The sequence below is a fragment of the Calypte anna genome, chromosome 23 (assembly GCF_003957555.1).
Source record: "Calypte anna isolate BGI_N300 chromosome 23, bCalAnn1_v1.p, whole genome shotgun sequence".
Taxonomy (NCBI): Eukaryota; Metazoa; Chordata; class Aves; order Apodiformes; family Trochilidae; genus Calypte; species Calypte anna.
The window spans coordinates 569,793-583,504 of NC_044268.1; the positions used below are offsets into that span (position 1 = coordinate 569,793).

Consider the following 13,712-nt stretch of genomic DNA (forward strand, 5'->3'; position numbering starts at 1 on the left):
GCCGGCAGGCAGCTGCGAGTTGGGTGCTCCGGGCCACGCTCACAGCCTGCCGGACCGCACCAACCTCCACCCCCCCGACGAGACACACGTGTGGCTCTGTGCCCCCCTCGCCACCTCGCCATGGTCGACGCCTTTGTGGGCACCTGGAAGATGGTGGATACGGCCAATTTCGATGAGTACATGAAAGCGTTGGGTGAGTGAGGAGAGGAGGCTGCGGGGAGGGGGGGCTGGAGTCAGGACATCACCTCCTGGTTTTTTTTTTGGTTTTTCCCACAACACCTCCCTCCCATTTTTTCCTAGCAAATGCAGCCCCCTCCCCACCGGGCTCTGGCTGGGGGTGTGCAGGGGTCGCTGCTGCCTGAGGGAGGTTTATTGAAGGAGCTCTGGAGCTTTGTGCCTGTAGGGTTGGGTTGGTAAGGGGGGACTTAACCCTCCCCTTCCTGCCACCCTCGGGACAGCACATGCTGGAGGGAGGGGGTGCGATGCACCCCCCGGGGTACAGGGAGCTGCTTAGGACTCAATCAGCCTTCATCCCCCCGGAGCCATCCCTGTCTTATCTCCTGCACAGGATGGGTGGGGAATGGTCTGCCCGGAGGGGGTGGGAGTGACACGAATGTCCCCCCAACCCCATCCAGCCCAAGAGCTGGTGTGTGCTGGATCCAGACCCAAGCACCAGTAGTGTTCCCAGCCACCTCCTCTTCCATACACCGGAGACACATCCCACCCCCAGACACGGTGGGGTTTCCCCAGAACAGCAGGTGGGGAGCAGTTTGTGGGTTCAACCCCCAAGATGACAGGGAGGAAGAGCTTTGGGGGGATGATGGTGGGGACAGGAGCCTGCGAGCCATATCCTGCCCCTCCACGCACCCTCAGCCCCCCAAAAAGACCCTCCCTCCCCCCTTCAGGCGTGGGCTTTGCCACGCGGCAGGTGGCCGCGTTCACCAAACCCACCACCATCATCGAGGTGGCAGGCGACAAGATCACCCTGAAGACTCAAAGCACCTTCAAGAACACCGAGATCAGCTTCAAGCTGGGAGAGGAGTTTGACGAGACCACAGCGGATGACAGACATGTCAAGGTGAGCCCCCTGATCCCCCACCTCCCCCAGTTTCAGATACCACCCCCCCAAAAAAAAAGAAAGAAAAAGGTCCGTGGGCTCTACCGCATTCAACCAGCAGCTTTTGGCTCTGGGGCTCCATCCTTTTTGCCCAGGGGAGGTGACATGGCTTTGCCCACCGTGGCTGGTGCTCAAGCCAGCTGATCTCCCCTTCCCTCCTCCCATCCTTGCCCCATTTTGCAGAGGGGTTTTCCCCTGGAAAGCAGCACGGGGCGGGCTGGAGCCGCCGGAAAGTTTGTGCAAGAGCTGAGCTTGCAAACGCCAAGAGCCCGCCGGCCCGGGGCTTGCTCAAGAGGAGGCAAAGGGACCCGATGGGGTGGCAGTGAGTGCTGTCCCTGCTCCGGGGGGAGAGGAGCACCACGTTTCTTGTTAAGCCCCTTCCTTCCTTGCCCCTCCCAAGCGCGGAAGCTCTGTAGGCAGGGATGGAGCAGCTGGGCAATCCTGCCAGGCAGATGCCTCCCCCGGGGCAGATGTCTCCCGGGAGAGCCCAGTACCTCCCCAGCTGGGCTGTTCCTCCCGCTAAGAGCAAAAGAAAAAAAAAAATCCACCTTGAGAGGGGATGGAGCTCTTTTGGAGGCCTCTTCCACCCTGCAGTGACAATTCCTCCTGCAGACTGCTCCAGCCCCTGCTTTTTCCTCATTTCCCTGCTGTGTCCCATGCACCATTAAAGACTCCATTCATGGAGCAGCCAGCAGCCCCGTGTCCCCGCACCCAGCCCAGGAGGCACCTCAGGGCTTCGTTGGACACAAATCCCCTTCCCCAGCCCCAAAGCAGCAAGCACAAGGGCCAGGGCCAAAGCCAGGGTGTGCTGAAAGGGGATGAATGTGAGCAAGGTGGACATGGGGACACGGGGCAGCACGTCCCTGCAGAGCTGTCGCTGCTTGGATCTGCTGGAGCTGGTGGAAACTATGCTCAGGGCAGCAGAGACGTGTGACCTGCCACCAGCTCCAGCCTGCAGCCCAGGATGTGCCCTTCAGGCACCCCTTGGATGGTGGCCAGAGGGCACACGGTGAGGGACGGCTGCCTGAGCCATGGGGCTGCACGGGATGGGGCAGGCAGGTGCTGCCATGCTATGGGGCACACTAAGTCCAAGGAACCCAACCTGTGGGCTGCACCAGGATGTGTAGGGTCCAGGGCTGTGGGGCACCCAAGTTGTGCAAGGGAGCTAAGATGAAGCTCAAGGTGAGCTGAACTTGTCTGGGTCCATGGGAGCTCCCCCTCCATGAGTCACCTGAACTATGGGTCCCATAAACTATGGGTTGCCTAAGCCAGAGGTCACCCAAGCCATGGGTCACCTAAGCCAGGGGCTTCAGGTTCCCAATCCATGGGGGAACCCAAGGACTGGTTCATCCAGTCCATGGGGCTTCGTGGTCCCAGCCCACAGGATCCCCGAGATGTGGGGAGACCCATGGGGCAGGAGCTGGCTCTGGAGGAGCTGGGTGGGGGGCAGAGGGCAGGCTGGTGCTGGGCAGCTGGGTGTGCTGCCTGTCCTTGCACAACCCCACACAGTGCTGGCTGTCACAGCAGCCTTGGCACCAGCCAGGTTTTTGGGGCTGAATCAACAGCAGCGGCTGAGCAAACACCAACCCCGGCGAGCAGAGAAGTGTTTGCTGGATCAGCCTCTCCAAAACAGTTCCTGGGTGTGGGGGGGAGATCTCGGTTCAAAGCACTGGTACCCTAACACTTTCATCCTTTCTGGCACCAGAGCTGTGCTTGAGAGAGACCAGGATCAGATCCCAGCAGCCCCAGAGCAGAATGTGGTCCTGGTCAGGGTCACCACAGTGGTGCCCAGGGTGCATAGAATCCCAGAAGGGTTTGGGTTGGAAGGGACCTTAAAGCTCATACAGTTCCAACCCCCCTGCATGGGCAGGGACACCTCCCACCAGCCCAGGTTGCTCCAAGTCTCATCCAACTTGGCTTTGGGCTACTGGGGGGCAGCCGAGGCTGGGACCCAGCTGGCAACCAGAGCAGGATGTGGCCCGTGCTGAACTGGGCTGAAGAAGCAAAGCTGCTGGCCAGGTATCCCAAGGGACACTCACTGCTGGTCCCTGAGGCCCAGGGTGAGCAGGAAGATGCCCAGCATCATTCCCTCTGAGGGGACCAGGGCCATGGGCACAAAGCCCTGGGACACCCCGTGGTGACATGCATCTCGTTCCCTCCCTGCAGTCCTTGGTCACGCTGGATGGGGGCAAACTCATCCACGTGCAGAAGTGGGATGGGAAGGAGACATCGCTGGTCCGGGAGCTGAAGGATGGGAAGTTGATTCTGGTAAGGGAACAACAAAGAATTTAGATTTGGGGGGGGCTGAGAGGGGGGAGCACAGCCAGCTGGAGAGGCTGCACTAGCTTAGCACAGCTGAACACCCCCCCCCCCTTCCCCGATCCTTTCTGCTGCCAGACGCTCACCATGGGCAACGTCGTCTCCACCCGCACCTACGAGAAGGAGACATAGATGGTGCTGTCCCCAGCTCCTCCGCCTCTCACCCGGTGCCACCTCCACCCTCCCCCGCATCGCCTCCCCGCGCCGGGCAGGGTTGGCCATGGCCTCAGGGCTGCCTCCTGCCCTCTTCTCATCACCTCCTCCTGAGGCTGCCTGAGGCTTGGGTGGTGCTTTTGTGGTTTGGTTTCTTTTTCCATTTTTTTTTTTAATTAATAATGGAGAAAAAAAAAAAAACACTTGGGAAAAAAAAAATAAAGGCCATGTTGTTACAGCTCTGCAGTCAGTTTACTTGGGAAAAGGCTTTTTTTGGGGGGCACACCCAGAGTGTGGAACCACGAGGAGCTGTGGGGAGGAAATGGGAGTAAATCCAGCTTGGCAGTGACAGGGTTAAACACCCAATGATCCTAGTAGCACTCCTTCTCTGAGCTGTGGAAATAACAGGGATGGTTAGGGTTAGAAATCTGCTTTTCTGGCTGGAATACTGGTTTACTCCCCCTGCAGGCTCCATCCCAGCCCTCCAGGTGGGACTCTCCAGAGCACCAGATGAGGGTCATGCCTGGCAGTGCCCATGCCAGGGTCATGGTCACAAGAACCCTGAGGATGATCTGGGGACAGGAACCAGACCAGAAAGGGAGACTGGAACTAGGATGAGAGGCACTGGGAAGGACAAAGCACATGGAGAAAGGGCAAGGTGCCTCTGGCCACCCCACATCCTCCTGCTCCACCCAGGGGTCACTGCCAGTCCTGCTTTCTGTACCCCTGGGTGACTCAGCTCTCTCAATGTGTCACATCTGTCCCCACAGGGACCAAGCTGCCCCCAGCAAACCTCCAGCAGCCACCACAGAGCCCATGCAGGCACCAGCCCTTCCCTTCAGACCTTCAGTTCCAGCTACATTTATGTCCCAGTTGCTCCTCAGCTGAAGGGAGCAGGCTTCTTCACCTCACCACAGCCCCCTACCCATCCCAGGGAACCTCTGAAAGCAGCCAGGACTTGGAAAAAAACCTTTCCATGCAGGTCACAGCCTCTCTCATGCAACCCTCCCTATGAAGGGAACTACAAAAGACCCCAGTACAAAGTACACTTGGAGACTGGAGAAATGTATTTTCCCTCACTTTACCAAGGAACTAAACACACCACAGTTTATCTTTACTTAAAGTATCTCCATTCCCCCATTTGTTTCTTACTCCTGACAGTTGCAGGCAAAACAAGTGAGGCTGGGGGAAGGTTTGCACCAAAACCAAGTAGCTCCACATCAATAAGGGCTGGGAGGACATGGTCCCATCACAGGGCCCAACACCAACCAGCTCTGTCCCCAGGGCGGTGTGGGGACAGGCAGGGAGACCATGGCCACGTGGCTCCACCTTTTAGAGACAGCTGGATGGGGGCTGGTGTCACCCAGGCTGGGTGCCCACACGCTCTGGATTGCTGGCAGCTCCCCCACAGGAAAACACAAGGACCCAGGAGAGAAGAGGTGCTGAGGAAGGGGTGTAATGAGCCAGTTTGGGCAGGTGTGCCCACTGGTGAGAGGGAATGGCAGGCTGCAAAGTCAACAGCTGGTACCACACACTCCAAGTGTCACTCCTAGGAGAAGGAAGCTCCTTGTCCTTGGAGCAAGGGGCTCAGGTTCAGCTCTGCTCACTCAGGGGGTGTCAGGGACTCAATCCCGAGGCTTCTTCTTATGCTTCTTTTTCTTCTTCTTCTTCTTCTGAGCCTTGCTGGGCTTCCCCACGTGCTTGGTCCTCTTGCTGCCTGGCTGATCTCCATCACTCTCTGAGTCTGAGCTCTCTGAGGCTGATTCAGAGGACTGCTTATTCCTGTGCTTCTTTTTCTTCTTCTCCTAGTGAATGAAGGAAAAGAAATAAAAAACCTCACACGGAGGAAAACTGTCCCTTGAACTCCCTCTTTAGTGCTGTGACAGAGGGGGAGCCTGCTCAGACATGAGTGTCCAGAGGGACACGAAGATGATTTCAACAAACTCAGTTCAGGGAGACTGACCAGTGCTTACTCCTGTGCCAGCAGGAGAGGTTCTCTGGTTTACAGAGGGCAGTGCCAGAGCTCAGGTTGGGTTCCTGCTGCCTCCAGCCATGGCAGCAAAGCCCTGCCCCACCCTGAGCTCCCAATGGGTCTGCAGAAGGGATGAGTGGTGATGGATGGAGCTCAGCTCTGGGGCACACCCAGGCACTCCCCCAGAGCTACAAACACTACCTTTGTGTCAACATTTTGAGTGGGTTTTGCCCCAAGCAGACTCTTAGTGCAACCATGCAGAGGGCCAAGGAGTATGCAGAGCTGCACCTCAGGGTTCCTTGTACATCCTGTCCAATTTCTGTAACCATCACAATTCTACCAAAAAGGAATGAATTTGCTTCAAAATCACTAATCCACAAAACCTGAGCCAGCATGCTGAAGAACATCAGGATGAGTTCTACCCTGCTAGTGTTGGTTCTACTGCTCTGAGTATCTTGAAGAAGATGGAATTAAGAGAGAACCATCTCAGCACCCCAGGCTCCCTCCTGGCCTTTGGAAGGGAAATTGCCCTGGGGCAGGCTTTAAGAATGTTACTGCATTTCATTCCTTGTAAAGGTCTTTGGTTTTGAGACAAGAAAGGAGTGTCCAGAACTCTCCAAGAAGTTTAAAGCTTTTTTGTCAGACCCTTTTTTGGAGTTATAGTCTGATTCAGAGAAGTTATGCCTGACCTTATGAGAAATTAGAATGAATTTTCAAACATCTTTCTGCAGGTTTGTTATTTTTTTTTAATTATTAGAAAGAAAGCACAAACTGAAAAATGTGAAGTTCTACCATGGAATTTAGTTCAAATCAAGATTCATTACATAAATGTCAAGGTACTGCTACATCCCTTGCTTGAAGAGCAGTCAGCATTAATCTGATGAGAAGAATCCAGTCTGAGGTCATTAAACAAACACAGCAAAGCTCTGAAAAGCACAGACAGGACAATGGGAGAACAGCAGAATGTGTGAAGAGCTGTGCCCTAAGCTGCTGCCATTTCAGAACTAGTAAAACAAGAACCAGCTACAAGTGATGATGGACTAAAGCTGGATCAACTACAGGTCACAGATGAACAATTAAGGTGTGGTTTGTATATCCAGAGACATCTGCAAGCAGGAAATCTTCTCCATGGTGGGGAAAAAAAGAGCAGCAAAGGCAGCTGAAAAGCCACCAGAGGTGACATTTGCAATGCAGTTCCAGTGAGCATCATCAATCAAGCCAGGAATAAGTTAATCAATGCCTCTGAGCAGAAGATGTTTTCGTAGAATCTGAATCTGAGGGGTGACTCGAAGTGCTGAAACAGCAGATCCTTTCTTGAAAGACAGACAGGAGAGAAGATCAGAAGGCTTCCTTTCTTCTCAGCACTCCTCCCTCCCACACAAGCTCAGCCCAGGCTTGCTGCCAAATTCCTGTAGGAGCTCCTTCACCCTGAGACCCATGGAGGAAAAGCACAAGGGCCATGGCCAGGGCCTGGGCAGCTGTCAGAGGCTCCTGGAATGCTCTTCACACAACCTCCAGGATTAGGGGAGGCAACACAATGGTCTTGTGCAGAGCACCAAAAGGATTTGTTGCCCTGGGCCAATGCAGTGACTTGAAGCACCCCCCCATTCCCCACAAATCCTGTGGGGTTCAGGAAGGAGGAAAGTGAGGAACTATTGGGAAGGCAAGCTGAGAAAGAAGGGGGTAAGGACCCCTGAGTATCTCTGTGAGGAGAGGAGTCTCCAGGGAGAGGAGGGAACACCCAGAAACTGCAAGGAAACATCAGATGAAGGAAAAAATGATGATCATGTTGACACTATTGCTATGACACTGAGTGGATGGTGGGCAGCAGCTCCCCATTTTCTCATTTAAAAATGTAAGTTCTGTATTTATATTACAAAGATCAAATGGGGCAGGGTCAGCAGAACAACTGGTACAAGGCAGATTGAGCTATTTCTGCTTTGTGTAAACCCCTCCCTGGGGCTCCAGGGAAGCACATGGTGGCTCCCTGACAAGATACCAGCAGGGATCCAAGACAACAAGGGAGCTATTTATTTCAAGGATCCCACATCATGCCTCCAAAAAGCTCAAAAGTTTAATTTTCCAGCACTGGAAAACATATGAAAACTTTTGATCTGCCTCCACGAGAAAGGAGGAAGACCAAAGGAATAAAACCAGGAAAAATAGGAAGACTATTAATCCACAGACTCCCCCCAAAAAATGAGTAACACATTCAGGACAGTGACCCACACAACCTGGAGCCTCAGCAGGGGATTCCTCACCAGGCAGAGGGGCACTGGTAAGATAATGAGCTATTTGTGCACCTCTTAGTATCATTTTTTTTCCCCACAGTGCTTAAATGACAGCTACATGAGCCCTTCTCAGGCAAACACCATCACTGCTAGAGGGAAGAGAGCACAAGGGAGGAGAAGCTGTGCTGAGGTATCACCCATGGCTCTCACACTGCTCCATGGCAGGGGAGAAGCCCAATGTCTGGAGTTCAGGAAGGTCCAAGTCACATTAGCCTGGGCTCTGAGAGGTGTTTCAGCTCAGTGCTGTGTTTCCAAGATCAGAACAGGCACAGGAGTACCTGGATTTACTATCACAGCATGACAGCACCCCACAGACAAGCCCAAGGCATTCTTGAGCAAGATCTCATGTAGTTCAGAAACAAAGCACAGCTTGAAATGGAACCAGGCAACAGGATCTTCAGCCAAGACTGATCCCATTCCCCTTACTGGATCCACTATGCAGAGCCAACTGGGCTACCACCTTCACAAAACTGAGCCACTTTCTGTTGCTGTAGTAAACCACAGCTGTAACTACACAGAATAAATGATCTGACTAACTTTTCCAGGCAAGCAGTAGGGCACTTTGTACCTTCTTCCTTTTTTTTGAAGACTCATCAGCCACGCTGGTCTTTTTATCTCTTTCACATCCTCCTGCTGCCACCTCCTCTTCCTCCTCTTCTGGAATGAGGCTGTATTTGGTACCTCCAGGTTGCATGAAACATTCCTTGGTAAAATGACCTGTAAAAGAGTCATTTTGGAGCAACCCACACCTGGGTTTTTTTTTTGGTTTTTGTTTTTTTGTCCTACCATTTCAGTTTGTTTCACATGATCTGATTAAACAAACCAGGGAGCAAACACAAGCCAGAGCATTCTGCAAAGATCAGTCAGGCAAAAACTAAGACACTCTACTCTGAACAGGGCAATTGGTAGAAATGTGGCTGCACCAGGGCTTAAACATCATGGAGAAGTGCCTGGGATAGAGAATGAACTGGTAAATACCACAAAAATAGAGGAAATAAGCTCCTTCTGGTTCTACCCTTTCTGCTTGGGAGACACTGAAGCTGACCTACTAATAGCTGTAGTGGAGACTGAGGAGAGACCACATCTCCCTGCCTGTTAGGAGTTGACTTCATCATTTAAAAGGCAACTGGAACTATGCAGAACCCAATTTACTTTCAGTTTTTAAATTAAAAAGATTGTTATCACTACAGAGAACAATATTTATTAACCTTTCTCCAGAACAGCATTAACTCCAGCTCTGCACTTTACTCTCTGGCTAACTAACCTAAGACAACCAGGGAGCAGCAAAAACTCCACATGGAAAAAAAACCCAAACACTTTGTGCCCCAGGAACTTGCGAAAGCTCCCGAGATGGCATCACAGAAGCCAACTTCCTACTGCTGCAGAAGACAAAAAAAAAACCCCAACCAGGTTAAAAAAAATAACCACTTGTTTCTGGCTCAAAGACTTGCAAGCTAGCACTGTTCCCAACAAGCAATGAGTAAGTGATTTCTACTGACAGTTCTCCAGAATGAAATGATGTGGTGATGGTGGAAGTTTATTTCTTAAAATGCAGCACTGGAACAAGAGCTCAACTGTAGGACACAAACACAAATGCTGCAAAAAGGGAACCTGCATGGATCCTGCCCTCGGGAGGAAGGGTCTTTACAGGAAGCTCAACAGGATGCAATTTAAGAAACAAACCTCTACAAAAGTTCAACTAAGTCTTTGCTTTTTGTAACAAGTGGTAGAAAATGTAGTTCTCCTAACAGTGACATCTAGAAGCAAAAGAGGAGGCTGAGGCATACTGCTCTCTACAGCTACCTGAAAGGAGGATGGAGCAAGGTGAGGGTTGTCTCTTCTCCCACGTAACCAGAAGAATGGCCTCAAACTGAACTAGTGGAGGTTCAGATTGGATATCAGGAGCAGTTTTTTAACTGAGTGAGTGAGTGGTCTCAGGCTGCCCAGGAGTCACCATCCCTGGAAGTGTTCAAAAAACATGTGGACGTGGCACTTCAGGATATGGTTTGGTTTGCATGGTGGTGTTGGGCTGACAATTGACCTTGATAATCCTGAATTATTATAATCCTGAATGATTATCCTTGATAATCATTCCAACCTGAGTGATTCCATGAAAACCCAGCCCTTATACAGTAAGACACAGCCACAAAACAGATGTTGCTCCCATCCCACCTGCAGGTCAGCACCTGGTTAGAACAAGGCTGCACTGAAGCAACAAGACAGCACTGCATGGACATACCTTTGCACCCACACTTCTTGCACACAGTGTTCAAGACAGCTTCAAGGGTGATCTTCTGACTCGTGAAGTCTCTGAATGGGCGTTTCTTCCTCTCATCCTGACTGGAAAGAGGAGGACAGTTCCATTTTCAGCCCCTTCTCCCTCTATATTTATATGGACATGATCTAAATACAAGGTTTTTTTTTTCTAATGTTGCTCTAAAAGCACCACTTAACTGCACTCAGGAGCAGAGCTGACCCACTGCTCATCAGATAAACCATGCTGTTACCTCTCATTGTTTTTACCACTACCTGAGCACTCTCACTCTGACACATGAGCAGGACTGGGTGACCTGGGTGCCCCAGGAACTTGCCAAAGCTACAGAGATGGCATCACAGAAGCCAATTTCCTTGGGTGACCAATCCTGCTTATGTGCAGCTGAGGTCAGCCCTAATTGGGCACAGGTGGGCTTAACACAAGCTTGTAATTAGCAACACCTGATTGCCTCATTTCACTACAAAAATCCCAGTGAGGTGTGAAGGGCTGGAACTCCACACAGCCTCCTCCAGCCCCTGCCTGATGCTTGGTGACATCCAGAATCATAGAATCATAGAATGGGCTGGGTTGGAAGGGACCTCAGAGATCATCAAGTCCAACCCTTGATCCACTCCTGCTGCAGTTCCCAGCCCATGGCACTCAGTGCCACATCCAGGCTCTTTGGAAAGATCTCCAGACACAGAGAATCCACTACTTCCCTGGGCAGCCCATTCCAATGCCTGATCACCCTCTCCAGAAAGAAATTCTTTCTCATCTCCAACCTAAACCTCCCCTGGCACAACTTGAGACCCTGCCCTCTTGTCTTGCTGAGAGTTGCCTGGGAAAAGAGCCCAACCCCCCCCTGGCTCCAACCTCCTTTCAGGGAGTTGGAGAGAGTGATGAGGTCTCCCCTGAGCCTCCTCTTCTCCAGCCTCAACACCCCCAGCTCCCTCAGCCCTTCCTCACAGCAATTCTGCTGGATCCCTTCACCAGCCCAGTTGCCTCCTTTGGACAAGGGCAGAAGGGAGTGCCCTCTGTCAGAGCATCACCAGGGGCTCAGGAAAAGCCCCCCTTCACCATCCAAAGGAGGAGGGAGAGAGAGAGGGAATAAATATGGCAGGGAAGGCAGGGCTGCAGGGCAGGCAGCAGCAGCCTCTCTGATGGAGCATATTCAGCTCAGGATTTACCTACTCAAGGGAAACATTGTTTGGATCAAGGTCCTTTCCTGTGCCTTGGTTAACAACCTTCATGGAGAGGGAAAGCTTCAGTTTGTCATCTTTCATCTAGAAGATATAGAATGAGAAGAGTAAATGACAAGGATGTTAATAAATACACTATGCTCTGAAGCCAAAATTCTTAATGAAGTTCCTTTTCCTAACTGCATGATTAGGAGTGACAGAAAATCAGGCAAAGAGCCCTCACCTGTCAGTAAAACAGAGCCCCTCAATCCCCCAAAACCCAACAGAAACACACAGCCCCTGAGCACAGAGTCCTCAGTTAACTGTTTTTGCATTATTTTTATTCACACAGCACTGAAGAGACAAGAATTAACATTACCTCTTTCCCAATAAGCTTCACCCACACCTTGTCTCCAACATCCACTATCTCTGAGGGCTTGTCTACACGGCAGGAGGACATGTGGGTCCTGTGGACAAGGCCTGGTTGTGGTTTTCAAAGAGAAAAAGAAATAAAAGTGAAAAGTCATTACTCAACTATCATTCTGTCTCTGGAACTCTGGGCTCCAAAGTACTGCAAGACAATCCTTGGGGGAAGGAAATGGTTTTGTACCATTAGTAAATTAAATTTTAAGTAAAGCTAACAGTGCTTTTTCATCTTTGGCTGATCCTTGTTAATGTCTTTTTTTTTATGGAGTAAGGTACATAAAGTCCATAACATCAGAACAGCACCACTTGTAGGTAATTATAAAGACACACACAGCTACATCTGAACAAAAGAAAGAACAAACCTTGCTTCCTGCAGCCGGGAATTTTTATAAATGCTCCATATTCTGTCACTGCAGCAACCTGGAGAGGAAACCAGGACAACAGCTACAGTGAAGCTCTTCAGAAAGCACCCATTTGCAAAGCACAGAAAGGCTACAGGGATCTCCTTCTTTCCTGCAGCTTTACATGTCAAGGCAGATTGGAAAAATGAACCAGGAAGGGACAGGGAACCACTCCTACAATATCCAGGTGAGCATCTGAGCCATGTAGTGAGCTACAGGTGTGACTCCACAGACACGAGAACAGGACAAGAGCAACGGCCTCAAGTTGTGCCAGGGGAGGTTTAGGTTGGAGCTGGGGAAGAATTTCTCCCTGGAAAGGGTTGTCAGGGCCTGGCCCAGGCTGCCCAGGGCAGGGCTGGAGTCCCCATCATCCCTGGAGGGGTTTCAGAGAAACCCCTGGAGATGTGGGGAGGAGGGACATGGGGTGGGGGTGGCCTGGGCAGGGATGGGGGAAGGGTTGGATTTGAGGATCATAGAATCCTAGAACTGGCTGGGTTGGAAGGGACCTCAGAGATCATCAAGTCCAACCCTTGATCCACTCCTGCTGCAGTTCCCAGCCCATGGCACTCAGTGCCACATCCAGGCTCTTTGGAAAGATCTCCAGACACGGAGAATCCACTACTTCCCTGGGCAGCCCATTCCAATGCCTGATCACCCTCTCCAGAAAGAAATTCTTTCTCATCTCCAACCTAAACCTCCCCTGGCACAACTTGAGACCCTGCCCTCTTGTCTTGCTGAGAGTTGCCTGGGAAAAGAGCCCAACCCCCCCCTGGCTCCAACCTCCTTTCAGGGAGTTGGAGAGAGTGATGAGGTCTCCCCTGAGCCTCCTCTTCTCCAGCCTCAACACCCCCAGCTCCCTCAGCCCTTCCTCACAGCAATTCTGCTGGATCCCTTCACAGCCTCCTTGCTCTTCTCTGGATCTGCTCCAGCACCTCAATCTCCTTCCTAAATCACAAAGCTCTTTTCCAACTCCACCGATCCCGTCACTGTTCTATGAACACACAGCCCCGGCTGTGCAGAACATCACCCAAACCCCCCGAGGAACTCAGCACCTCAAACACCAAACCCAAGCTATCAGAATCTGCCCGACAGCGACCGGGACAACCCCGGGGCCGCCCCACAAGCACAGACACGCACAAACCTCTCCCTGAAAGACGGCGTAGAGCTCGGGCAGCGGCTCCATACTGCAGAACGCTCCAGAGCCGCCCCAGGGATCCCCCGGCTCTGGGTGGCTCCCAGGAGGAGCCAGGGAGGGTTCAGACCGCGACCGGAACCATCACGCCGCGCGGGCGCTTCGGGCCAGGCCGGGGCTGTGCCGTGAGGAGTGCCCGCGGGGCAGCGAGAGGCAAAGCCCAGGTAGAGGAGGAGGGAAGCGGCGGCTGGAGCCGTCAGGGCCCGGTCTGACAGGGCCAGGCCGCAGCCATCACCGCGCAGCCGCCGGTACGGCGCCCGCTTCCTTTCTCCTTGCGGCGCCTCAGCGTTCCGCCAATCGCCTGGCTCGATGCTTGAGGGCGAGGTCCCCTCAGCCAATCAGCGTTAGCGATGTTTGGCGTCGGGCTCGTCACTCGCGCGACGGACCCTCACCCACCAATCGGCGCGGC

General features: G+C 52.4%; 2 protein-coding genes across 3 annotated transcripts; one reads left to right on the forward strand and one right to left on the reverse strand.

Moving 5' to 3' along the window:
• Positions 1-3,797, forward strand: FABP3 (fatty acid binding protein 3). Its single transcript, XM_008498458.2, has 4 exons — positions 1-193; positions 906-1,078; positions 3,284-3,385; positions 3,515-3,797. Exons 1-4 carry the CDS (start codon positions 121-123, stop codon positions 3,566-3,568), a joined length of 402 nt encoding a protein of 133 aa, XP_008496680.1. The 5' UTR covers positions 1-120; the 3' UTR covers positions 3,569-3,797.
• ZCCHC17 (zinc finger CCHC-type containing 17) lies at positions 3,744-13,542 on the reverse strand. 2 transcript variants are annotated; one of them, XM_030464200.1, is made up of 7 exons: positions 13,253-13,542; positions 12,073-12,130; positions 11,664-11,764; positions 11,298-11,389; positions 10,092-10,192; positions 8,421-8,569; positions 3,744-5,394 (listed from the first exon to the last, which is right to left on the reverse strand). In XM_030464200.1, exons 1-7 carry the CDS (start codon positions 13,292-13,294, stop codon positions 5,215-5,217), a joined length of 723 nt encoding a protein of 240 aa, XP_030320060.1. In that variant the 5' UTR covers positions 13,295-13,542; the 3' UTR covers positions 3,744-5,214. The 2 variants fall into 2 exon arrangements, with proteins under 2 accessions (XP_030320060.1, XP_030320061.1); XM_030464201.1 differs by having other exon boundaries at positions 5,277-5,391; positions 8,414-8,569; positions 13,253-13,541.
• Positions 13,543-13,712: the final 170 nt, after the last annotated feature.